Source organism: Anomalospiza imberbis, chromosome 9, assembly GCF_031753505.1.
Source record: "Anomalospiza imberbis isolate Cuckoo-Finch-1a 21T00152 chromosome 9, ASM3175350v1, whole genome shotgun sequence".
NCBI lineage: Eukaryota > Metazoa > Chordata > Aves > Passeriformes > Viduidae > Anomalospiza > Anomalospiza imberbis.
Window position 1 is genome coordinate 16,769,481 of NC_089689.1, and position 26,218 is coordinate 16,795,698.

The window sequence follows — 26,218 nt, forward strand, 5'->3', positions numbered from 1 at the left end:
TAAATGAAGCACGATGTTTAATCTTCCAAGGTGCTGTTTTCACTGGAAGTAATTAAATTCAAGAACTGTTTTGGTTATATCCAGGGAAAAGCAACAGAGAGTTGCACTGTATTACACAAGCTGAGATCTGCCAGGAAATCTAATCCTGTAATGAAAAAAGACACACGCATACACATACACATATATAAAATAAAAAAACCTTAGATTTTGATTGTACTTATTTGCCTTAAGACAACGATTGGAAACAAAGCCATCTGCATTCTCATTCTGTGAGGAAGTGATTATTTAAGATGGGAACTTCCCAAATTTGTTACTCATTTTCTTAATTATATGAAGGGCAATATGGATATAAGAACTGAAACTCTTAGTCTGACAAATCCTTTTGATGGAGATGCACCTTGCACAGGCTGAGCATGGGAGGAATGGGTCCCGGTGGGTGGAGAAGGCAACACAATCCACTTCTGAAAAAATAAGGAATAGTCAGTGGAGCATTGAGTGGAGTAAACAAGTAACTTTGTGCTTGGTGAAGGCATCAATCATTCTGGAGTGCTAGGGTAGAGGCAGGAGAAAGGTGTTTAGAGAAGGGGTGAGGGTGATGACAGGTTGCTGGTGCCTGATAAGGAAGTGGGGGGAATGGGATTCATTTAGGTTTTAGGTCTGATATGGTTCTGGACTTGCCATGGCATGGGCAGCATCATTTTCTTGAGCAGCCGAGCCTGGTGAAAAGCTTTTCCAAATTGGGAAAAGAGGAAAGCCGTTGCTGCCTCCAAATTGGAAGTCTTCTGTGAAAAACAGCAACATTGGAATCCGAGCAGGTCTTGGCCTTCACCTTCACTGGAGGTAGTCGGCCTTTGTCTTGTGGATTAGGTGTGTTCTGTGAGCAAACTGGTTGAGGGTACATCCTGTGATATGACAGGCTTTTATCCCTGTTGAAAGTCCTAAATGATTCTTTGATCTTTAAACTTTCTCTTAAAGGATTCTCTGGAGGAGCTGACTTGTTTTATGTTGATATCCTTGAATTAGCAATATCAATGACCTTACTGTGAGTGAAACTAAATGTTACATAATTATGAATGCTATTTCAGGGAAAAACATATGTGCCACCTGGAGAAACAGGAAAACTGTGTTCACTGATTCAGCCAGATGAAAAGAATTGTCACAGAACTACAAAAGCCATCCAAGATGGAAAGTATTTTACTGATCTGAGCAAAGAATCTGACAGTCTAGAACACCAAGTAAGAAAACATGTAAGGCGTAAACATAGAATCAATGGAAATGTAAAATTCTTACACTAGTCTGAAAGAAACATGTTGTCATATAATCTTCTTTATTAGACACATTGTGGGAAGATTTTTTTGTTATGTCCTGTTTGTGGGTTTATCTTCTCATTACTGAAACTAAAACGTTTTGGAATTACAGTCTGAAAGCCACACAAGACTACTTTTTAAAAATAGGAAGTTATGCACGCACGCACACAATTGGATATTTTAAAATAGATGTTTAGTTGACAATATCATGGGTGCATAAATTCTACAAAGAGTTAACTCAAATTGATTTTTGTGATCTTCTACCTTATGCTTTCTGGCTCAGTCTTCAAATTCTCTTAACTGACTGAGGTTCCTGAAAGGCTTTAGCATTTAATAGTAGTCTTTGAAATATTGTGAATTCTACAAATGCTTTTACTCTTTACCTACATGCTTAAATAATACTTACCTATGGTATTTAGAGCCCTTAGAGATAAAATAAAGAAATAAATAGATGTATGGAATAACCCTGGTTCGTTTCTTCAGGTACAAAGTTCCATGCACAAAATAAATTGAATCTTTAGGTTTTAACCACCGAGTAGCTTGTGAATATGTGAGCTTTTCTAGTCATATGTACCAGGTTTAAAAATGTAGTAAACTATATGTAACCAATTTAAAAACATTGAAAAATACAAAATCAGTTATAATCAGAAGAAATGTTTAATATTTCCTGTGTTGCAGTTAAACAGTAAAAACATTGACACGTGGATGCAGGAGCTAAGTGAAAGTGAAATTCAGAATACTGTAAGTAAATTAAAATTTGATTTTCTCTGTTCTATGCTGAATATCTGAAATTGGATAGCTTATAGAGTCATACAAGTTCCAGTAAGAGTGGCAAAGTGGAAGTATTTGTGATTTACCATCACAAAATGGAATCTTAGTTTTACTTCTGAAATGTTCATCACTGTGCATTTCTGATGCTTTGCTGCATACAGACATTAAAATAATTTCTTTGTTGTTTTTTTTTTCCCCATGAAGAATCTCAGAAAAAAAATATTTGAAAGGGAGAAACAGATTAAAGAACTTTCATCCATGCTCCAGTGTGAAAAAGTGAGTGACGAGTTCCATTGGAATGAATATTTTCTTCCAATATACTAAATTCCCAATTTAAAAATATATAAATTTTGAGTAAATCAATATCTCTTGCAGTCTATACTGATAATATGATACTTATCAACCTCATTACTTCTTACTTAGAATGAGCCAAAGGAATCAAGTTGAAAGAAATTTCATAGAATCATCTGACCTGAGTGCTGGTGACATAAGTTTCCCCTTCCCTTATGATTTACCCCCAGAACTGGAGTTTGAATTAAATGTATCCATAGTTCTCATAGGAGATGGTGGTCTTTGGAATTTAATGAAGGTCAGTTCAGGTCTCATTAGTCAGAGCACAGCTCATCAGTGTGGCTTAGTGTTAGTCATCCTGCTAGCTGGATGCCTCTCCTTAACCTGGATGTCTGAGTTCATGCTTCCAGGCCTTATTCCTGCTACTTAAACTCAGATTGAATATTATATGTAAAATTATACGTAGATTGTTTCAAGTTGGTGATTTCTGTTTAACATTAATACAGTTAGTAGCAAGTTGCTTGTGAATATACTTGTAGAGCATGTTTTATCTTTTCCAGGTTTTGAGGACATTCAAATGTCAGTTAGAAACTATGGCATAGTAAAAAAAATACAGGGAGCATCATACAGCATAGTCCAATAAATTTGTGTTTATCTTTTCTAGATCAAGGTACAGAAAGGAGACCACTTGTCAAGATCAGTAAAGGAAGTACAAGCTCACCTGCAGTGTCAGATTGAAAGAAAAGAAGCAGAAAATTATGAATTAAAAGTGAAAATACAGGTCAAAATATTTTTACTTGTGCTTTAGTTTATTGAAAAAAAAACCAACAATGCCTTGCTGTGATCTGTTTTGAAATTAAATTATTGGTAGAAGAAAAATCCCAATCAGTTAAAATCATAAGCATTTATGTTTTGCTAGATCTGCCTGAACACACTATTTGAATTGCAAGGTTGTTTGTTGGTTTTTTTTTCTTCTTTTCTCAACTTATGCACACTTGTACAGTTCTGGTGGAGCAAAGTGAAACATGCATAGACGTGTTTGCACTCACAGTACTGTGCTGTCTAGAAGAAAGTCTCCATATGGTCAAGAGATAAGCAAGCCCTATGGTGACTTCCTGTTCTAGGAGAACAGTGACAGCCACACCCTGTTTCTTCTTATTGTCTGTGAAGAATCGATAAGTTTCTTAATACTGACTGAAAGTGAAGCACTTAAGACTAATCCCTAATCTCACTTTATTTAAGGTAGGTTAAATTATTTCCATTTTCTGTTCTAAAAAGCACAAGTTAAATTTGGGCATTTGAATCAGTTACTGGCTTTAGAAAAAGGCAAGGAGGATGTCATGTGTGAAAGGCTGGAGCTGTACGTGGCCTCAGAATACAGTATATGAAATTTGTCAAGAACATAGGCATGAATGAGAAAACATTGGCTAAAAACAATGTATTTCTAATTTCTAAACATTTTTACTAACATACATCCCCTGCTACTTGAATCATTTGAGATTGTTACCCAGCCAATAACAATTTCAAATCACATGTCTATGTCTGCATAAATGCCTCATGTTTTCTTCTAAATAAAAATTGCTTTCTTGTTCTACCTAGTACAATTATAGAATTATAGAAGAACCTTTTCATTAGATAAAATAATGATATGCAGCTGTATTGTCATTCAATCTCTATTTAAAAGTTTTGTTCACTTTCAGAAATTGCTGAAGTCGTTTGCTAGCTGAAATCCTGGAGATGATTTTGTTAATAGCTAGACAAATGTTTGCAAAAGCTTGCCATTACCACTATGAAATTAGTTCTCAATTCGAATTTACCTCAGCCACCAATGCCCGAAGCATTTATTCTTAGTGTGATTCTGACCTCCTGTGGTTATTATAGGGCATAGCAGCCGTTTACTTATACTGACAGTTAAAAAAATCCATACGTAGACTGAAATTTTCTGTTTGCTGTGTTTATTGAAGGTGTTTATCCACCACTTCAAGTCACATCTTTGTTTATTAGGTGACCTGTAAGCATTTATATAGGAAAATAACTTTTTATATATTTGGGTCTTTTTTGTAATTTCCTTTTTTTGAAGTAGTACTTCTGCTTTTTGGTGAACCCCAATACCTGAGACCATCTTTCACTTGGAAAACCACATACATTTTGCTTTGATTCTGTAAAAGTTTTGGGGCCATTAGCAGGACCTGTACTGAGAGATTGCCACTCATGCATAATATGGATATTTTATAGTACTTGTCAGTGAGTATCTTGAATAAGGCTGGCACATTCACAGATTCAGTAGCTAACTAGTAGAACATAATGTAGTGTCAGACCTAGGCTAAAAGGAAAGAAACAAATGCATTAATAATTCCTACAATTAGGAATATTTATCACTGAACTGAGAAAGTTGACACTGCTGGCTTAACTACATTGCTGGAGTTTGGTGGAAGAATAGTAAGAGATATGAACAGGATTTACACTTGTCTTTATGAAACTAATTGTCAATTGGTAGCTTGGTCATTTTTGATAAGTGGATCTAAGATTCTCCTTGAAGCAGTCTGGTATTGCTCTTAATGCATATCATCATGTAGTGTTTTAATGTCTGTAGTTGTTTTCCATTCATATTTATGTGGTATATAGATGAAAGAAACAAAAGTCATGAAGTTAGAGATCAGCTTCCTGCATGGAATGGGATCAGTCTTTATCAGAGTTATTCAGAAATAATAACAGCAATAGAAAAGATAATGTAGTCGCCATCATACAGCCCAGTTTCCATCTTGGCTGCTTTGTACATGTTTCATATTATTAAATGCATTAAAATGCATTTCTGCTTCATTGTATATAAAAAATATTTTCTTCACTAAACAAATCTGTGCCATCAATAAAGTAAGGCCATTTTATGCACAGAAAAAAATCAGAGATCTTGCAAGAAAATAATATATTGTCATCTAATCACAGACCATATCATAATACATATACTAAAGAAAAACCTCAGCCTTTCCTGGCTTCCTGACTTTAAAAAAACACAAATACAAGATATTAACTTTCATAATAAAATTTCATATACAGTCACACAACCTATCTCCAGACCTAGTAGTGTGTGTGTCACTAGATTCAGAGCACATACTCTAATACATCAGTGCATATCACTGGTAGCATCATTAAGGTGATATTCTTTACAGAAATAGTCTGATGAAGCCATTTTATTTTTCTCCTCATAAATGGGTTTAACATCTATACCATGCCTTCTGGAAATTCTGCATTCATTTGCAAGAGCACACAGACATGTTTAGATTGCTGTCTTTCCCCCTATTCCTGCCTGCTCCTGCACCTTCTCAGCCTCTTCTTTTCATCTTTGTAATGACTTTTTCTCTGTATTTTTCTTGTCGACTGTTGTACATAGCTAGCTCCTTCTATCAACCACAAGATTTGAGATACCAAGATTATATAGAAACAAATGTTATAAATGTAACAGCTCTTCCTAATTATTTTATAGCACAAAATTATCTGTAAGGCTCGGAATTTGAAGAGTTGATTTTATTATGCTGCAGACTCTAGAAAATAAAATATCAAAGTGGAAACATCAAATTGGTGAATACAAGGGCCAGAAGTTAGCCTTAAAGGAAACAAGTGAGCAAAAGAAGATAGCTCTGGAAAAAGCAATAAGGTTCCAGAAACAAAGAGCTCAACGCTTAGAAGAAGCTGTGAAAGATGTAACCTCTAAGATAAAAGAACATGTGAGTGACTATGCTGTGAGCAATGTTGTGTTGTGTTGTTTGAAACTGAACAGCTGAGAGACTTTCACCTGTGGAAAATAGAAAATTTTGTTTGATTATGCTGTGCTTGTGTGTCTTTTGTTTTGTTGCTCATTTGTTAAGGAAAAGGTTGCTATAGGTGTGCTGAAAGCCATTACTATTAACTGCTTTTGTTTTGTTAAAATTTAGTGGTTGTCTTAAGTCAAGAGGTTGAACACTTTAAGCTGACGGAAGTAAGAGGAGTGTCATCAGCTTATGGTTAAACCACTCCTGGTCTTCCTGTTAATCCTCTATGGATAAGCACTGACTAACTCAGAAATACAGTGTACTGAGAATCCATGACTGAGGTTTGAAGTGTTAGTTTTCTTTATTAATATGTGATGTCTCATGTGGTTACTTAGCTTTTAGTTTCTAAGCTGCTTGCTCTGAACCTTTTAAAAATCCAAGCATAAAACTTCTTTAATCCAAGTTGTTCCTTGGAATCTTGCTTTGCCTATCAATAGTTTGTTCAAAAATGCCAGGTGCATCAGAAATGTGTTTATTGCCCTGTTTGGATTTCCTAAGAAGAATGTGTTCATACTCTTAGATGTGTTGTAATCATTTTGGATATGTCAGTATTAAACATATATTTTTCCACATAGTGTACCAGGAGATGATTAATAATGATTTTTGTATTCTTGGATATTTGTGAGAAGACAGTAGTGGGTCTTTAAATAAAATTAGCAGTACAGAGGGACAGCAACTACCTCCTGAAGTTCTGACTTTTTGTAGTCGCACTTGTTTTCTACCTCATTGAAATCCTGGTGTGCTTTCAAGATATCATGTATTGGATAATGATCTATATTTCTTTAAGGGATTTTACCTAATATTTCATTTCTTACCTAGCTAGTGGTTTTCATACTTAAAATATTTTGGCACAATTTTATTCATTTATTAACTGATATAATTTATATGTAGTTGAGATGTATTGAAGACAGTTTTTTTTGTAAGACAAGATTGTCATATTAAATTTTGGAATGTCATATTCTACAGTTGATATAGAGTACCAGTGTTTAACTATGTCTCTGCCTTGAAAATAAGTCTGTTCTTGGACTTAGATTTTTTTTAAAATGTGGCTAATTTTGTTGATTTTATTTTGAGATGAGAAAAAATTTCTATTGATTTGTAGAATGGAGATCTAATAAAACTATCTTATATTAAATATCTCTATTATATAAAAACTTGTAGAATTAAATGGCATTCTTTAGTGGCATTCTTTTGTTACATAATTTATAATTTCTGCATTCTCTAGGAAGTCAAACTGCATGAGATACTGTCAGCCTCTGATGTCTGGAAAAACCAGCATGATAGAATAGTTGAAGAAAAGACAATGTTAGAAGTTCAAATTGAAGCTCTTGAGAAGTAAGTTGGACTGTTGGTCTTTTTTGTTTATTTATTTCCGTGGTCACAGGGTGCTGATATTTAGTAGTGCAATACTCATTGTTGACAATGTAAATGAGTTTATTAATATTTTAAAATTCTGAGCAGAATTTGGAATTTGGAAATAAGAACAAATTTAAGATTTTTAGCCTCCTCTCTGTTGCATTTCACTTCTTTTGAAGCTTTATTCCCCTTTACCAGTAAGGAACATATTCCTTTTCCTGCATACTTTTGATCAGCCTGAACTTGCTGGCAGCTCCGCTGCGGCCTCCACATAACCACCTATTTAATAACTGATTCAACAGCTTGAGTGTTACCCTTGTGTTTACACAATAGAAGAAGGTTCTTTGTCTTCTAGGTCCTACTTCAGACTAGAGGTGACCAAATTATTTCAGTTCCACTAATGTCTCAAATCAGTAGAGGATAGAGAAGGGTTCCTCTCGGATGCCATTCAAACAGTTCATTCATGTAAGGAAAAGCAGAACAAAATTATCCAACCATATTCAAACTACACAGTCAAATCTTAATGTACATGAAGGATAAGTCATTTTTTGGGCAGACAATGACAAATATACTTTTACCATTTCTGTTGTTAGAAATATGGACGATAATTTGAACCAGCAAAAGAAACTGTTAGATGCCTTTATTCTAGGTCCAAGGCAAAGTTTATTTCACAAAGAACTTGCTTCATGTTCAAGTATTTAACAGCTCACATTAAAATTACTTAAATATTTTGGTTTTGTCCCAGGAAATCTGGCATTTCTGAAAATACTTGTAATAGATTTTAAAATTTTACCAGAGGGCAGGTAGATGACATCAGTCTAGAAATCTCTCTAGCCCACATTGGTCCAGTGTATATAGGAAGGCAGCTAAGAAAGAACAAATACTAATTCTCCTTCCAGCTGGTTTTTGCTGCTTTCATTTCAGCTGAAAATGTAAGTCTTTGCTTGAAATGTGCCGTTCTAACAAGACTTGTTCTACTAAGCAGTGTGTGGCTGACTAAACAGCAAAACAAATTTTGTGAACTTTATTAACCAAAAAAAGGCAAAAAATGAGGCATAGCATAATGTGCTGCTTTTAATAATGGAAAGTAACATTCCTAAGTAACTAAGGAGTGTTCTTAGTAGGACATTATGTGATATACCCTATAAATTGAATATAATTACATTTAGTACAGTGTACACATGCATAGTTCTCAAATGATACTTGGAAAGTATCATTTGGTGTTCTATAATTGAGCTAAGACACCTTACTTGGAGTAGAAACTCTCCTCTTTCAGAGAGTTTATTTCAGAATATAAGTAGATAATCCTTTCTTTGGATGCATAAATACATTTCCCCTTTTGTATATACGTATACATATATATATATATAATATAAATATATATACTATAAAGGAGAATGTTTTAAGGTTCAATTTAATTTTCATAGTGAGAGTTTTGGAAGCATTGTGTATTATAGAGAACTTGCTTGTCTAACAAGTCAGATCAGAGGCCTGATGGAAGACATGGAAAGAAGGGAGGAATGGAGAAGAAACTCAGAAGAGGAAATTCTTGGAAAGCTAAATTCTGTTAACTCTGAAAATGAAAAGATTTACACTGAAAACAAAAAAATAAAGGTGAGATTATAAATCATTGTTGAATGGCTCTACATTTCTCATACATTAATGAAGTAACTGTGTTAATTCTCTTTGGACCTTCTGTCTAGAGACCCCAGACCTGCAGAATAAGGTTTGCCATCCATTTATAATAGTAAGAACAAATGAGATACTGAAAATTTTCCAGTGGAAATTTATGGCAAAGCTAGGAACAGGGCTGTGTGATGATATATCTGCTTAATCAGTATGCTGTTTATCTTACTGTCAATAACTGCACAATTGCTTAAATAGAAATTCTTTTATGTTTGTTAAACTTTCTTTCAAATTAAAAGACTGAGTTTACCTCAATTATTAATTTCAATTTTGAAAGAGTTTGCAGATTTTTATCATCTGATATAAGTGTTCTGATGAGCTGACAAATGAACTACAGACTATCATTTTTATTTGACAACTAAAATACTTACCTCACTCTTCCTGGTGCCAGCAAGTCACTTGCTGGTAATATTATATTGTAGAATGCATTATTTTAGTAACACTCTTAAAATTTTTATATTTTCTATTTTTGATCAAGGCTTCCCTTGCTATGTTGGAGGAAAGTACAGTGTCTGTTGCATATGAGTTGCTACATATGCAAGAAAAAGCAAAGCTTCAGGAAAACCTTGTAGAACAGCATAAAAATGAGGTGACTTACCATGTTTGAAATCCTCTAGTATGTTTTTTTAAAATTTGTAAGCCATTTTGAGGAAATGATAAAGGTATTGTTTGCAATAAACCCACTTTGTTGTCATGGGGACTGTAATATTTTTGTAATATTGAGTTTGAAAGAAGAAAGTGCTATTACAGACCATATGGAAGAGTAGTCTCCACACAGCTACAAGTACACATTGTCTGTACTGAATTGTGTGATGCCCACTTGAAGCTTGTCAGGGCTCACCCCCAGATTGGAGTGACCCTGAAAGATGGAAAAGTCCCTCCTCCAACCCGTGCCTTCAAAGAAAGACTCAGTAGTCTTCAGCTGTCCAGTCTCAAGGTAGTTTATTGTGTGTTATCTCAAAGATTTTCTTCCTGAACTGCTGCGGTCCGTTCAGCAATCAGACAAAGGCACACTCTGATGCCCAGGGGGCTGGTGCCTTCTTTTATATCATACATTACATGTTAAATGTTTATGGTTTTTCCCCAGTGCCTATTACCTATATTGAATGGTGACTTTCTACTCTAAACCAATCTGTGAGTGCCAACATCACCATGAATATGGAGGTTAGGAAGGAGAAAGAAGGAGGACAGGGCACGCCCAAATCCCTCCATCTTAGAACTTCTGACCCCCATGTATAAAACTCAGACCCCTCTGTACAAGGTCTAAAACCCCCCGTACAGCACTCAAAAATTCTTCCCTTCACTTTGTGACTACTTCTGCTATAATATCTAAACTTTTGTGATTTCTTGTTCTTCCTGCAAGGTTGATAAATTGTTCTATGAGTCAGATTCAAAGCCACAGGGGTTTCCGGCTGCATGCCAGGGTCTCAAATGCTTCTGACCTGGGCCCGGAACATCCAAGAGTGTCCAAGGGACATTCTGGGTTCCGACAGAAGCTCACTGAAGAGTCTCAAGACAAGAGTCTCAAATCTTGTCTCTTCAAGACAAGTTTGCTTTGACCAGATTTGCTTGCTAAAAAGTGGGTTAGTGACCCAGTAAACTACATATTCAAAAAGTTTGAGTCTGATGTTCTCAGTGGATATACTGATGATATTTTACCTCTACTTGGCCATATTTTATTTTCATGTTCCTAAGAGCATATCAGTATTTAAGTAAGTTCAAGAAATCCAAGTTCATTCAAGAAATATAGGTTAGGATTAGGGTTATGAGTATAGGGTTATATGAGTTGTTTTATTTCAGTGGGTAAATCCACATAGAAATACCAGTGAAACAAATAAACCAAAGTTATAATGGGCTTTTTATCAATTCTTTTTTTGTATTTGGCTTTTTTCACACAGAAATTTTAGAACATTGATTCAAATATGTATCTATTTATGCTATAGTGTAGACACAATTTCACTGACATTCTTCACTTACTTTTTTTTTAATCATGACAAGAGAAAAGAAAGACATGATGAAAAATCTAGAGTAGAGCCACAGAGCCTTGTCTTTGGAATGCATCATCATACTTAAAGTTGCTGCCAGCTTTAAGATGGTAGATGTAGTTCTAGGTAACAGCCAGCCTTAAGCAGTGAGTGAAGTGTAATTCCCTAGCTCAGGGCTGTAGTGACTCCACATGGGAAGTGTTAGTGACAGTTGCTCTGTGGGGACAGAGGTGTTAGTCACACTGGCTGCTTCTACAGAACAGCTGTAGCTCATTCTCCATTGTTGATAACACACAAAAAATGACAAATAAATAATGACAAACTTTGAGATATTATTTACAAGTCAAAGGTTTTCCTTTTTGCTTCATACTAATGATTCTATCTTTTCTATATTTAAATGAAGGACCTTGCAAATGTATCTGAGAAATGTATGTTGTCCTAGGTACAAAAAAAAAAAATTGCAGTGGAAGAATTGAAATCCAGATATGAAACAGTCTTAAATGAAAACAAAAAAATAACAGAAAACAAATGCTTAGAAGCAGATAAGGTAAGTTTTGGAGTAGTAAAGAATGTTTACAAACAATTCTGTAGGACACATATATTTTCTACATTTTTGTGATCTTGTTAGAAGTCACAAGGTACTATCTCTTGGTTTTAAATTTCTGCAACTTTTACTGACTGCTATCTAAAGCTGGTGTGCAAACAATTGAGCAATGATTCCTAATGCAAATACTAAGTAGTTTGGCTACTATTTTAGAATTCCAGAATTCCTTTATCACTTTAAAAAGTGTGATTTTATTGTTGATGATTTTGAAACTATCTTCTTGACAGAACAGTTGTGAAAGTTGTGCATGGAAGTAAGCCTATTGTAAGTCCTTTTCTTTTTAACTAACAGTTAAGATTGAGACTCTATACAGAGATGAGTTATAAATTTTTCAGCAGATGGAGCTGAACACTGGAAGACAGCACATTCTTAAGCATCAGAAATGAACTTGTAGCTTTGTCAATATTTTATAAAAGAGGTGATATGTAACTTGTATAGAATTTTAGCTTTATTATCTACATGAAAATCCATAAAGTATTACAATTAATTTATGGTTTTACATTTACATTTGTCTCCTGTGATGCTACTATATAGGTGAGGCACAAAATGGAGGCTGAGTTAAAGGAGTTAGAACATGTTTGTGACTTGCTGAAAGCAGCTGAGGAAAACCAGCAAAAGCTTCTGGCCTGGGAAAGGATCCGTGAACAGAAATGCAAAACCCTCAGGGAGCTGGAGCTTCAGGTGGTTAGAACATGCTGATTTCTAAAGATAAATGAGAAAATTATGTGGAAAAAAAGTCACTGGGGCATTTTTTACTATTGGCATGTGTGACAGTGGTGAGGTTTCCTTTGTTATTTTCTTCATAAATCAAAAACTTCTGTGGAAATCAGATAATGCAAATAAAACTGTTGCCAACTGTATTTATGTGAATTCATTTTGTGGCAAGACTTGTAACTTTTAGAATGAGTATATTTTTGATCTATTTGAATATTTATGTCCTGAGATATGTTGCAGAATTCTTCCCTGGAAATAAATGCAAGTCTAGATATTTTTTGTATCTAGTAGAATAATTTAATTATACATTAGTTTTGTTTTTAATGACAAATTTATAAACCATACAATATTTAACCAGATAAATTATATTCTTGATGCTGTATAACATTTTAAAATGTTTTAGTTGAGTAAGTGCTTTTAAAATATGCTTTAATAGGATAATTGCAATATTTAGCTGTATTTAACACTAATGCTTGTATATTCCCTAAAGCCTGAAAATGAATTTTCCTGGACTCTTTTTTTCTCTGACATCAATTTCTATGGCAGGGTAGGTTTGGGGTTTTTTGTTATTGTTTTTTGTCTTTATTTTAATGTGCTTTTAAGTTAGAAGAGCACAAATGACAAAGGTTTTTAAATTAGTAGGTTGGGAAAGGGGCCTAATCATCCTGCTATGTCAGTAGGAAAACTACAGCTGAAGTACTGTGAGTCTCTGTGGTCCTATAGGCTTTATATAAAACATTGCTCTTGATTTTTGATTCTTCCAGGAATGTTCATAAACTCTTAAATCTTAAAGTACTTAAGCAATAATTAATTTTGAGGTGCAAAATTTATACAGCATATAAAATTATGTATGCAGTTTTAATCTAACTACACGTTTACTTGAAAAAGTGCAGAAGAACCTCTTAAATATAGCAAAATAATTGGGAATATAATCACTAGTCTGGTGGAACAGTAGTTAAATTTCCTCATTAAGTCTTGGTGATTGATGTACTTTACCCTTGACTCTATGACTAGAATTTAGGCAAATTAATTTTGGAGCAATAGCTCCCTCTGCAGAAAACTTCTCTGAGGTTCAGCTGGACTAATTTCTGCTACTACCAGTCTGCTGCTACCTGAAGAGCCTGTAATTCTGATAAACACAATCAGGCAGATGAGCTCAAATTGCTGGATGGGACTGCTTGAGGTAGTCCAAAGAATGGTGGTGGTCACCCCTTTAAATGATGGCACCCACAGGCTGTCGATGTGCTGTTTATTGCTAACATGCTGTTGATGGGTGGAAGAAGGAGCAATAATCTCATTGCTACTGAGATTTGAAAGAAAACATGTAAAAGTTTAGCACTCTGGGTGCTGGGCAGGAGAAGACTCTCTTCTTGCTTCCTTCAGCTTCTGCTGCTGATGGATCTCTTTTCATGAACTTGATTGTCTTTTTTGATCTTCTCTTCTTTCTGAAATTCTTTGCCAGTACTGCACTGTTCTCCTGTGATAACCATATGTATATGCAGTGTTATTTTTATGTTTCCTGTAACTGTAGTGTGAGGGAGCTTTTTTGCTGCTCAGGTAGACCTGACCATCTCCTAATACACAAGGCTGCATGAGCAGCACATGGAGTTTTTCAGGACTTTGTTACATAGCAGGTTTTCAGCCTTAAAGTGTGCATACAAAATTTTAGTCCCCAACTTTAGCTGTATTTTACTAATTTAAGATAATGATACAAGTTACAATAATACAGGATAACATTTACTTGATTATAATATAGCATTTGTCTGAATGAACATAGCATTTATCTGAAATTACACTTAATTTTTTTATGGGTTTTAATAGACAGGCTTACTTTACTCTAGTAAGATCCTGTATACAGGTCTCTTCACCTAGAAACAAATTGTCATTTTCACAGGATAACCATAGAGTAACTTCTATGGGCAATCTTTGGTTAGAGGAAGAGATCTGTAACATTCAGAAGAAATACGAAGATCTTCAAAGGTAACTTGAAGAATCTGATTAAAATGAATTCCTACACTTTTCTGCTATAGAGAATTATAATGCACTGATCTGTTTTGCGTAAAGGCAATTGGGACAGATGGAATATCAGAATGAAGAACTTGCTTACCAGCTCACAAAAGAAGATGAGACTCTTCAGAGTAGTAAATTGCAGCTTGAAGAGAAAATTGCAGAATATAATGCATTAACCAGACAACTTGAATCTGCTTTGGAAGAAGGGAGAAAAATGGTATTGGTGCTTTAATACATCTCTCAATCTTGTTTGCTACTTTCTATTTAAAAATAGCATTAAAATGAGCTTGAGAAAAAATTATGGGACAAGACTATTTTGCATGTAGGGAGAAATACTAAACAGTTACTGTGATTTTCTGCATGTTTTAAATCTGGATGGAACAATTCAATTTCTTTCTCATGTTTGGATACGATGAAAATAAATACCAAGTTTCAATTTACCAACATTTTATTATAATTTTTTTAAAATTGACAAATCAAAATTCTTTAACCAATTTATATTAAATCCCACACATGTCAAAAAGTTTCTGTACAAAAGCTTAATCTTACCTTTTATTTTCTTTGTTATAAAAGCCCACAAGAATGTTTGTGTTGAAATCCTTCCCTTTTTAGAGGAAGAGTTTGCATTCATTCTGTATTAAGCAGAATTTTACAATTTGTAGAAATTATGCAGTTAATCAAATTCAGGAGGAAATGTAGGAATTTAGATTGCAATAAATTATATTAGTTTAATCAGAAAAAAATGTATGAAGTCGCAATTTCAGATTAAAAATGTAGAAATAACCATCTGATTTTTTTCACTACTGAGGATATTTCTTTGGTTTTGAGAAAACTAAAATTTTGGCTTAACTTGAAAATAAGCTAAAAATTGTTTCCCTCCCAGTGTATTATATTTTTTTTTCCAAATTGAAACAGCTTTCAAATTTAGCCAGAATATTTCTCAGGTTTGTTTATGTCCTGGGCATGGGAAATAAGTTAAGTATTCGATTAAAGAATAAGAAATAGAGCTATTAATGTTAAGAGATAAGAAAATAATTTGATTTGGGCTTTAAGAGTAAATATATATGTAATATATATATATATTTATAAATATATTGTATAGTATATAATTAATTATATAATTTATAAATTTATATATACATAACATATATCCTTTCTCTCACATTACTTTTATAGGTAGCTGAAGAATGGAAAAAAATGTCATACAAAGAACAAGCCTTTCAGACAAAACTGCTACTTCTTGAAGCTGAAGTGAGAAAGAGGCAAGAAGAAAAAAAACAAGTCCTCTGCTTATTTCACCATGTGAGTAAATAATGCTGTTTGTGATTTAAGAAATCACTTACTACATCACCATTTACAAAAACAAGTTCCTTTTGCTGCAAACACACTACTAATACAGTTGATACACACTTTTCAGAACAGTAAATTAATTCAACTTGACAATATACTTTGTACTTTGACATTTCCCATCAACCTAACAGATGTCCAGTCTAACTAAATCACTCGAATAGTATTGAGTTTACAACTCTTAGTCAGGTTTTCCCAGCAAGACAAAAAACCACAAGTATGTGGTTGTAATTTCCCTCAGATCAATTGTGTTCAGTAAGCATATCTATATTTGATTAGATGCATAACAATCCCATAATAATGTAGTGATAGCTTCTTTTTCTTTCCTGAGTTAATGACAGTAATCTGAATTTACAATTTTTATAAATTACTGTAGGCCTTTTTTTGATTTTAAGTCTATCCAAACATGTTCAGTTTGGTCCTGACTGAACATAAATAAAAGCTTCAATCTTTTGAAGCCTTTTTTAGCACCTTTGCTTTTGTGGAGCCTCTAAAAACTTTTGCAGGTAAATAAAGCTGTAAAAATTAGGTACTTTGTGTCTCAGATTATTATTTTGATTGATTTATTTTTTTTTCTAAGTTTCTATGCATTTTTCTTTTTTCATTAGAATGAAAAGCACTATGAAGTACATTTGAAAGAGCTGGAGAACAGCCTACAGAAGTCAGTGATCAAGAACCAGATCATCCAGAATTATGTGCAGTTTTTGAAAGATGCATATGTAACAATGTTTGGCTGAATTCTTTAATCAATTTTATAGTAAAGAAACTTGTCAAGATTGGGCTCCCAGCCTTGTCGGAGGGAAAGCCATTGAGGCCTTACATTATTTTGACAGATTAAATTTTATAATGCTAATTCTTCCCTAGGAAAACATCTGTTGTGGGCAGGAGAAACAGGTCAGCCACTGCTGTATATCCTACTGGCTGGTCCCACGTGGGGAATGGAGCTGATGTTCCTGATAGAAACCATTGTGTTATCCATGGCACAGCAGTGCCAAGGCCAAGTGCATGACAGCAGCAGCAGGTGTGTATGTGTGGGGTATGCACACGAAATTGGTCTGTGAATGTGCTGGGCTGTAAAATCTTACCTCAGTCCTCTGAGTCCATGGTAAATGCAGGCAAAAATTGAAATCATTAGGTTTCTTCCCTTTTCTCCCCTGCAGTTTAGACCCAGTATAGCCCTACACTACATGGGAGAGTTGCCACCACAAGGCTGTCCCATCCAGCCAGTTTTCTCTACATCTCATCATTATGCTTAGGAATACACTGTAGTAGTATTTTATAAATATGAGTAGGAAAATTTTTTAGATACAGGTATAATTTAAGCTCTGAATGTGCTGATATACCCTGGTGACAGAGCTACAGTGAGATATTTAAGTATTTGTCCAAGTTCAAGAGCTGCTGTTCAGTAAGATTGACTTGTGCCTCAAATAAAACACATGTAAATATTCAGCTGATACAGGATTAATACGAGAAACAATTCTTGATTTAATTTCAGTTCTAAATTCTAATTAGTTATGTAGATATATGCTGTGATATGTTTTTTAAAAATAGTACATTCAGTTAAATATATGTGATTTACAATGTGTACTTAAATAATATATATTTTTTGACCAAAACCTTAAGTTTGTTTATGCATAGACAATACCCATTCTATTTCATTGTTAGTTATTAGTAATGTATTGAATATGGGTCTCTTTTTTTGCAAATGCTTATCCATCTTAACAAATACTGATGTGTGCTAATGATCTGCTTCTGTGCACTTTTTAAAAATAAAATTGTTATTTATTCTATATGACATGTTAGTAACAAATATTTTTTTTAAATTTGGGGGGTTTGCATTACGCACACACAAATATTTGAATTCATTGAGTTCTGATTGTGCTACTTATAAAATATCAAAACCTTTTTGAAAGTCATCATGTATGAGGGAAAGAGTTCAGAAATAAATTGTTCAATCCAGTGCATGAGTGGTTTTCCAAAGCTCATACTGAAAAACTGTACACCTTTCATTAGATTTAGGTTTTTTTCTTTTTAGTTTGTTTTGTTTCTTTTTTATGGATCTCTGTTACCTTTTTGTTTGTGTGGGACTTTTTTTGCATGGTAGAAATAGGGCTGATAGTCACAAGGATAATTTGGTTTTACTCAGCTCCTTGTTGAACTGGTGTTAGCTTATCCTGTCCTTTGCATTTTAAAAATTAATTTAGGACAAGTTATTGTGGATTATTTCTTTCTAATAAAGAAAATAATAAAATTTTGTCTAACTACTGAGGGATCTAGCATTTACTTGAGATTGCTGCTTGTATTTTTAGTAACTGTGTAATGTATAGCTAAATTAGTTATTGCCTTGTTCATTTTGCAGTATAGAAATCTGTATGCTGTGCCACAAAGTTCTTGGATACAGCTGTACTGATTTGACTGCATTTTGGGATTCTACTATTTTTCTTTAAAGCAATTTATTTTTACCATCTGCATCACATAGCAAAGTGACACAGTTTTATAGTAAGAAATGGACTAATTATGCTTGCTTTTGGGGGTGTTGTCTTCTCTAACAATTTTAGAAGCCTTTGGTAAGAATGGTGTTGCCACCATCTCACCTCTCAGCTTTTTTACCAATGTGATTTTAATTTATTATTTCCACCCCCCCCCCAAAAAAATGCTGTTGCAGTTTTCAAACACAGTCAGATTAAACACCTTATTGCTGTAAGTATGGACAGAAAAAGTATGAAATCCAAAGTTCCTGGTCTACACTGGTCTTGCTTTTGTGATTATATCTTTAGTCAGATACTGTTCTTTCACAGGCCCCTTAGCAGGAACGTTTCACTTCTGCTGTGCAGAAAGTCCTTGGCTAGAGATTCTGTTTAAAAATTTGACCATGCTTTTAGTGATGAGCTTTTCCAATAGAAAGAGATTTTAGCTGGTTGAGAACAGATCGGAGAAAGAAAAAAAGATTAAAACGCTATATTCTGTATCCCAGTTTATTTAGATTTCCTAGTAAGAAGCCATTTTTACCGTAGGCTTGCTAAGGTACACAGTCAAATGTACACTGTGTGTGTTGTAGAATTTTTTGATTTTGAAAGGATTTTGTAGTAATTTTTTGCAGAAGCTGGCTCAGTATGATCCAAGATATGTAAGAGAACACATGGCTAAACTGATGCCAAGTGTTCTTGTAAATCAAATCAAAGTCACCTGCAGTGTTACAATATCCCCACTATATCTGTATATTGCTTTATTTGCTACCCATGTTAATGAATTTGTTCTTTTTTTTTTTTTTTTCCCTGTGCAGTTTTCCAGGAACAACTTCAGTGTAATTGCCATGGATCTTCTTTTAAATCAATTTGTTTAGACTCTGTCACCAGAATATGCACAGTTTAAAAGGATACTTCAGTTCTTGACTGGTCTGCACACACAGAAGGTAGCCAGGATTTAAGGAGCTGCTAGGGTGAGGACGAGTTTGCTCAAACCCCCTCATGAGCAGTGTGCTACTGCTGGCCAGGCAGGCATCAGCTGGGCAGGAAGAAACAGGCTCTGGGAAGCAAACCTGACTCTTGCTAGTAGTTTTCAAAATTGCATATTAAAATGTGGCTCAGAGTGACACCACATTTGTATCTGTAGGGTGCCCCTTTGTCAGCATGGGATACACTGCTGCACACGTTTCATAATGGGACCCGATTTCAGAGTTACAATAAATGAAGTGATTTGAGGTTGTGACAGATTCACTTTCTAGGCAGTACATTTCCATATCCAATTATGATTTCATGGCTTTAATTAGGTTAAATTGTAAGCATGTAGAGTCCTGAAACTGGCAGATCTTAAAGAGCTGACCTGGATTCCATGCACTCTACTGCAATCTTATATGCTTTAGATTTGTTAGTGCATGGGAACACAGAGTTTAAACCAAAGAGCATAAGTCTTAGGGCTACTTGGGACGCTACCTCTTTAATCCTGTCTGCCAAGAGGTTATTAGTGGCTTCAGTTTGATAAAAGATATTTTTTGTTTCCTGTCTATGTCACAAAAGCTGCTATAAATTCTCCTCTCAGATGAAGTATTTCCATTAAGAGCAGAAATACTCAATTATTTTGTACCAGACACATGCCTCCCTAAGGGATATCTTTATAGAAGATACACAGCTATCACTGAGCTTCGTATGGATGAGTCCTCAGTGGAATGTGATAGGTTACTAGCCCAGCAATCCTTTTGAGAAGTTATTTTGTCTATTTAATAGTGAATTAAATCAATATTTGGGTATCTGGGAAAGTTTAGGGAGGGACTGCAGCTCAAAGTGGTTTCTGCTAGAAATGTGTCCCATATTCTGACTCAGAAAACAGCCAGATTAGAGTTTTTGTGACAAAATCACTTTGTTGGTGATCTTCCTACAGGAGAAATGACCTGGTTTCCTCCACTGATGAGCTGTTTAGCAGCGTAACATCTGTGTGCAGCTCTTTCTGCTCTGGGGGGCCTAGAGCTGGCCAGCACAAACAGGGATCAAAGCAGGGCCCCATAGGAAAGGGTTGTGCAGTGTGTGAAGTAGGCACAATGATTTCATGCAGATTTTTTTTTTTTTTTCTCTCTTCAGTGAAAGTTTCCTGTGGTTTACTTTAAGGTTGACATAGCTCAAACTTGTATCTTAAGGCCAGAAAATGGAGAGCACTGTGTTGATGTCCATCTACTGGGAATTTAAGCAGTCAAAACCATGAAATTATTGCAGTCATGCAAGTCATGTATTTGGGTTCAGAATATTTTCCTGTCTGCTTCTGGATGAGCAGCAATCATACAGCAGCTGTCACTCAGTAGTAAAGCTTCCAAAAGTTGAAGGTGGCATGTTTTATACTGCCATTCATGTCTATCTGCACCCTTCACTCAGGATTTCTGATATAATGCTCTTGGCTTTCAACCTTTAAATAAGGCTGTTACAGCTACTAAGAATCCAAAGGCAAATCATCCTATTGATAAGTAAATCATCCCCCCTCAGAGAAATCTAGCGTCTTTAAAAAGCTGGGCTTATTTGGAACATTATATAGTTTCCAGGAAGTAACTGACTTTTTTCTTTAAGTGTTTGACAGACCAGATTGAATACCTGATTAACATATTGTAATGCTTTCTTGGCACATTAATCTACTTAATTTGAAAGCAATAGGGAAAAAGTAGAAACTTTTATGCATAGAGACTGCTGCAATCCTGCCTCCCTCTTGCAGCAGAATAAACATAGCATTTTGTTGGCTGTAAAACTGTACCTTCCAATTTATTTACAACACAAATATTTCGTGTGCCACGCTGCCATTTGGTAGTGCTACTAAAAATTGAAACCAGGTCTTACTGGTTAAGTTTTTCATGCTTTTCATCCAGTTCAATCTTTCAAACAGATCTTTGATAACATCTAATTTCTAGAGCAGCTGTTAAAGTTCCAACAGCCATCTCCCAGTCTCCCATCAACGTTTCAGGCATGCGGAGCCCTTGTTCATTATCATTGTGACCACATTCCTATTCTTAGCAAAGCTTCTCCTTTGCAGAGCAGCAGCCTACTCTGCTGTGGCAGCAGTCCACTTACTAATTTACAACTCCACCCACTAAATGCCAGTGTGAATTAGAAACTACTGAAGTAAACCATGTATTTTTAACAGCCTCAATTTTACCATCATGGCTGTTTATAAAAGTCAGAGACATTTTTGAAGTGCAAAAATGCTAAGTTGGCATTTCAGGTTGTTCTCAGGACATTCCTTGTTCCTCCACAGTAAGGTTTCCCCTTCTTTTCTCTCCTTGAGAAAATCAGTATATTAATATGCTGCAAAACACAAACTGATTTATATCAACATTTCACTCTCTTTTCTAGAGGAAAAAATCTGGAGAAATCTGAAGAAAGAGCCAAACTTAGGATCTTTCAAGTATTTCTGCAAATCCTTTGCAAGAGTGGAAAAAAGATCCAGTTTCTTTCCATTTCAAATAACTTTCTTGTTTTATTAAGATTGTGGTTCAGGAGAAATTTCTCATGGATATTTATGAATAGACAGAAATGGAGTTCAAGTTCTGTGAGTGTTCAAATATTGTTCTGACATTTACTGTTGTCATTCCAATCCTTCATAACTTAATGCAGTTACAGTCAAGCACCAACATATACTGAAGCATGTGTGATGCAGGAATAGACATTTATGTATTTCTTTGCATACTTGTATTTCATAGAAGATTTCCTCAGATAGGAGCATTCAGAGGTGACAGCCCTGTGGATTTCTCTTTCAGTGTGCACCTATAATAGTGGAGGGGAAATCTTGTCTTCTAGTGACATGTTTCGAATAGACCCATCATTCTAAGATCTAAACCAAAAAGAAGCTCAACAGAATGAAATAAATCCCAGCAGCAGAAACAAAAACTCCATGCTGCTGTGTAGTGCAAGATAATATTTGAATCCTCCTAGGTACTGTTTGTGGATATCATTCTTGGCATGGTTCCACTCATGAACTTAGTGTGTTTAAGCACTACTTCCATCTGCTAGGGATACTGGGGACAGTGGTACTGCAGTTCCTAATTTTCATAAGATACTGCTTGCTAGGTTTTAGCTCTTCTGGCTTCAGTTAACCCAAGTTAATGTCTGGAAAAAGGGCAAATTTTATAAAATAAGCCTCCTTTCTTTCTAGCAGACTAATAATTTCTCAGTTCTTAGTGTTATATCTGGCTTTAAGTGTTGAATATAAAATCTTTATTTTCTCTTTGTCTTGTCACTGTATTTAATGAACTACAGTTTTGTGTTAAAATAGGAACCTTTTGGCAAACTCACATTACTTGGTCTAATTACTCTCCACAGTTTCTAAAGGACACGTTGGTGATGTGGTTGTGCTTTCTTTGAACAATGTGGAAATTCTTGATGTGGCTTCCTTCCTTTTAAATTTTTTCCAGGCAGAAAAAAAGAGTTTTAAATAATTTTCTAAAATCTATTTTGGAAGCCAGATCAGACTTACATTGGAGTCACCTTTGCATACATTAGAGTCTAATGCATGAATATGCTAGTCCTAGTGAAGAAGTAATGCAGCCCCAAGACTTGTTGCTCAATTCTTTTTTGTCTTTGCTTTACATCTTGCTATTTCCATCAGCTGTGGAAGTTTCAGAAACTCTAGATGATGTACTTCCCAGGCATTATATGACCCTACAATGAAGAGTTTATTTCAAACAACCATTTCATTTTTCTCAAAAATGGCACATTTCAGTTACAGCTGTAATTTGGCCAATCAAGTATCAGAAACAAGGAAATCATGCCAAAAATTCCTCAGGGTGAACTCATTCATTATTTTCTGGTGATAATTTTCCTCTTTGCCTCAACACAAGTAGTCCAGTTCTTACACATAGACTACAACAGCAACTGCCCCTGCACAGTGGGGCAATCTCCTTACTTATTCAGGATCATCCTAAACTTTCAGGGTTTTCCTGTTTTTTTTTCAAAACCTTATGGTTTAAAATCTTATTAGTCTCACAGTATCATTTATTTAAATAAGGAAGAAATGTACTTTAGTGTAACTATTACGTCCTGGATAAATATTGGTTTATAGTAGTGAACCTCATACTTCATTGTGCGTGTCAGACTTCACTTCTACAAAATATGAAAATATGCATCTAAGAACTGTACAATAAACATGGATATGTTATTTAGAGTTACGTCCAAGGTTACCAGGTTTGATTCCAGATTTTAATGATTTGACATCTACTTTGATCTAGAATTATATAAATTGAGTACTTCCAACCAGAGATCAAAATGAAGACCTACATACACTTGCAAAGATGTGCGAAAGAACATGTGGATTACAGAAGTCCTTCTGCAGTGAATGTTCAAACAGTATACTTTGAATGGATGGCTAGATGTGGATAGTTTTAGGTGCAATGTCTGACTGCAGTCAAGTTGCTTCAAGAATAAGATTATTTCTTTTATGATAGATGTGGCTTCTGGTGGGGCATGTGAGATGTGATCAGACTTCCTGCATTATCTTACCATTTTATGTATTTAATTAGCCATGCCGAAGCTTAAGTTCTTGAATCTAAAAATCTGCAATTAATTATCCTTGCTTAACATTTATCACACTGGAACAGATTAATCATCCTTTGAACTAGATTGTTTCCATACCAGTACATTACTCAAGATTAACTTGGCCTTATCAAAATTTTATTAAATTAAAAATCATAGGCCAGTTCTAGAGGTTTCTGGGTCACTATCTGTCCCAGGCATTTCCTTCAAAGCAATCAAGTGCTATCAGTAAACTGCTGTGGAATCTGTAATGGCTTTTGATGGCGTTGCTCATGGAAGGTCCCAAGCCACTCTCCCAGCCACTATGACTGGAGAGTGTTTCCAGTGCTTAGAGATGGAAGCACACATGGTGGTGATTCCCAGCCCCACACTTGTACAAGGAGTGTGCTGCATCAGAAATGTGCAGACATGTAATGAATCCCAGGCATGGACAGAAACTTTAAAAAAAAAGGAGTCTGTGAGCAAAGTGAGAGTGTGGATGTTTGTGGTTACAGCTATTGTGCCCTCATGTCAAAATACACTCCTTTTGTCTGGCTTGCCCACTCTTCCTGGCTAAATGAAATAATACTCTCATACAGAAATATCTTAGAATGTTTGGTTTCATTCCTCAACTTACCCTCCCTTCCTTCTTCAAAAATAATGTTTTTGCACTATTTTATGAGAGAAGAAACTCAATAGGAACTTCAGTATCTTTACTTGGAAGTTCTACGCAATTTCTTCCACACATCCTCAGACATTATTGTTGATTAAGCAGAAAAAAAGAAAAAAGTAAGTTTTAATTCTCACAATGCATTATATTCAATGAGGCAACTCCTACTCCTATGCTCTCTATCTAAAACATTGTTTGATATTATAATAGTTACTTTTAGAGCCAGTGGACAGGGGTTTATTAAAACTCTATAGGGATTTTATCAGTGGCATCAACATGACCAGGCATGGATCAGATACTTTTCTACTTGCTGCATGCAAAATAAAAAACTGTTTTCTGAAGCTGAGACTCTGTTTTATTCAGAACTGTAGACAACTGTGGATTTATTCAACCCAAACATATACGGGGTGTCACACCTTTTTACTCAGTGACCCTGTTCAGGGATCCTCAGGGATTTGCCTGCTTCAAAATGTCTGCATTAAGTGCTCACAGAGCCCATGGGACAAAAATATCCATGCATTAAACCACTTAAATCTGTCCAGAATGAGAAATACCCTGCATAATTCAATGTCTGAATTTGGCAATTTTGGTGACATATTGCACCACAACTCATATTTCTTAAATATGTCCTTAATAATGGGAAATTCACAGGGTAAGGCACCTGGTAACCATCTGACAGTGTCAAGGCATTTGATATTAATTTTAGAGTTCTTACTGTTCCACTGTGTAAAATGTAGTATTACCATCTTCATATTTAATTTGCATATGTGCTGGCACATATAAAATTTATATTTGGACTGCACACCTGTCTGTGGGTGACAATTGACTGTGGCTGTATTTTTTAAATTATGAACAAGAGACTGAGTGTTCATTTGAAAGCTACTCAGGAGAACATATTGCTGACAGCTGTTTTATTCTCTAGGTACTAAAACATTAAAAGAGACTATATTTGGATTCCTTTAAACAAAAAATCAGGGAGGTTGTAGTTCTTAACACAATCTTAAACTCTGTGAAACCAAATGATGAGTTGGGGTTGACTCATTGGAGCATCTGCTCAAGAAAAAGGATGTGGAATAGTCTTTCAATTATGTTAAACTCATTAGCTGAAACCCTTCTTACTGAGTATATTGATCTTATAAAGGAGAGGAGGTAATGATTTGAGCTAGTAAAAGTATATGAAAATTTTACTCACATTGAACAGTAAAAATTTATATAAGGTGCACAGAAAATCCCAGACTCACAACCAATGCACTGGAAAAATTACTTCCTTATTATTCCACTTTATTGTTCTTAAATACTCACTATACATCAGACTTTGCTCTTTTGCCCCTATTTGCTTTGAGACCATGTTTCATTCATCAGACAAAGAACTCTTGTAAAGCTGTGCTTGCACTGAACAGACCCTAATTTTAGTAAAATTGCATCTAATGCAGCTTTCAGTGTTAGCAGCTCAAGCACATCCATCTCCTGTGTCTTTCTACCAGGGCACCAAATTGAACAAAAGGAATAACAGTGTTGAAAAAAGACCATAAAATTGTGTCCAGGAAAATTGCTGGAGAGACATGAGCACCCATGTCCCTGATGAACACTGTTTCACCCTTGAGAAACTGTCCTGCCCCACCAAAGACATGCTCTGTGCCCCAGGCACAGCCAGCCATGGTAAGCGAAACACCCAAGCCTTTCTTTCTG

At 35.0% G+C, this 26,218-nt stretch overlaps 2 protein-coding genes across 4 annotated transcripts in view; both read left to right on the forward strand.

Annotated features, from left to right (window-relative positions):
- The first annotated feature begins 250 nt into the window (after positions 1-250).
- ODF2L (outer dense fiber of sperm tails 2 like) lies at positions 251-16,865 on the forward strand. 3 transcript variants are annotated; one of them, XM_068199885.1, is made up of 15 exons: positions 251-1,235; positions 1,986-2,048; positions 2,283-2,354; positions 3,034-3,150; positions 5,906-6,091; positions 7,401-7,510; positions 9,010-9,145; positions 9,696-9,806; positions 11,645-11,749; positions 12,341-12,487; positions 13,011-13,067; positions 14,415-14,500; positions 14,585-14,747; positions 15,707-15,832; positions 16,742-16,865. In XM_068199885.1, the coding sequence occupies exons 1-15, from the start codon at positions 1,074-1,076 to the stop codon at positions 16,823-16,825; spliced, it is 1,725 nt and encodes a 574-aa protein (XP_068055986.1). In that variant the 5' UTR covers positions 251-1,073; the 3' UTR covers positions 16,826-16,865. The 3 variants fall into 3 exon arrangements, with proteins under 3 accessions (XP_068055986.1, XP_068055987.1, XP_068055985.1); XM_068199884.1 differs by lacking the exon at positions 16,742-16,865 and adding an exon at positions 16,486-16,624 and having other exon boundaries at positions 254-1,235; XM_068199886.1 differs by lacking the exons at positions 13,011-13,067; positions 16,742-16,865 and adding an exon at positions 16,486-16,624.
- COL24A1 (collagen type XXIV alpha 1 chain) overlaps positions 16,758-26,218 on the forward strand; it is a 155,693-nt gene continuing 146,232 nt past the window's right edge. Inside the window, exon 1 of the mRNA XM_068199882.1 lies at positions 16,758-16,898. Within this exon, the coding sequence (XP_068055983.1) occupies positions 16,883-16,898 (16 nt within the window). The 5' untranslated portion in view covers positions 16,758-16,882. The remainder of the gene's footprint in view (positions 16,899-26,218) is intronic.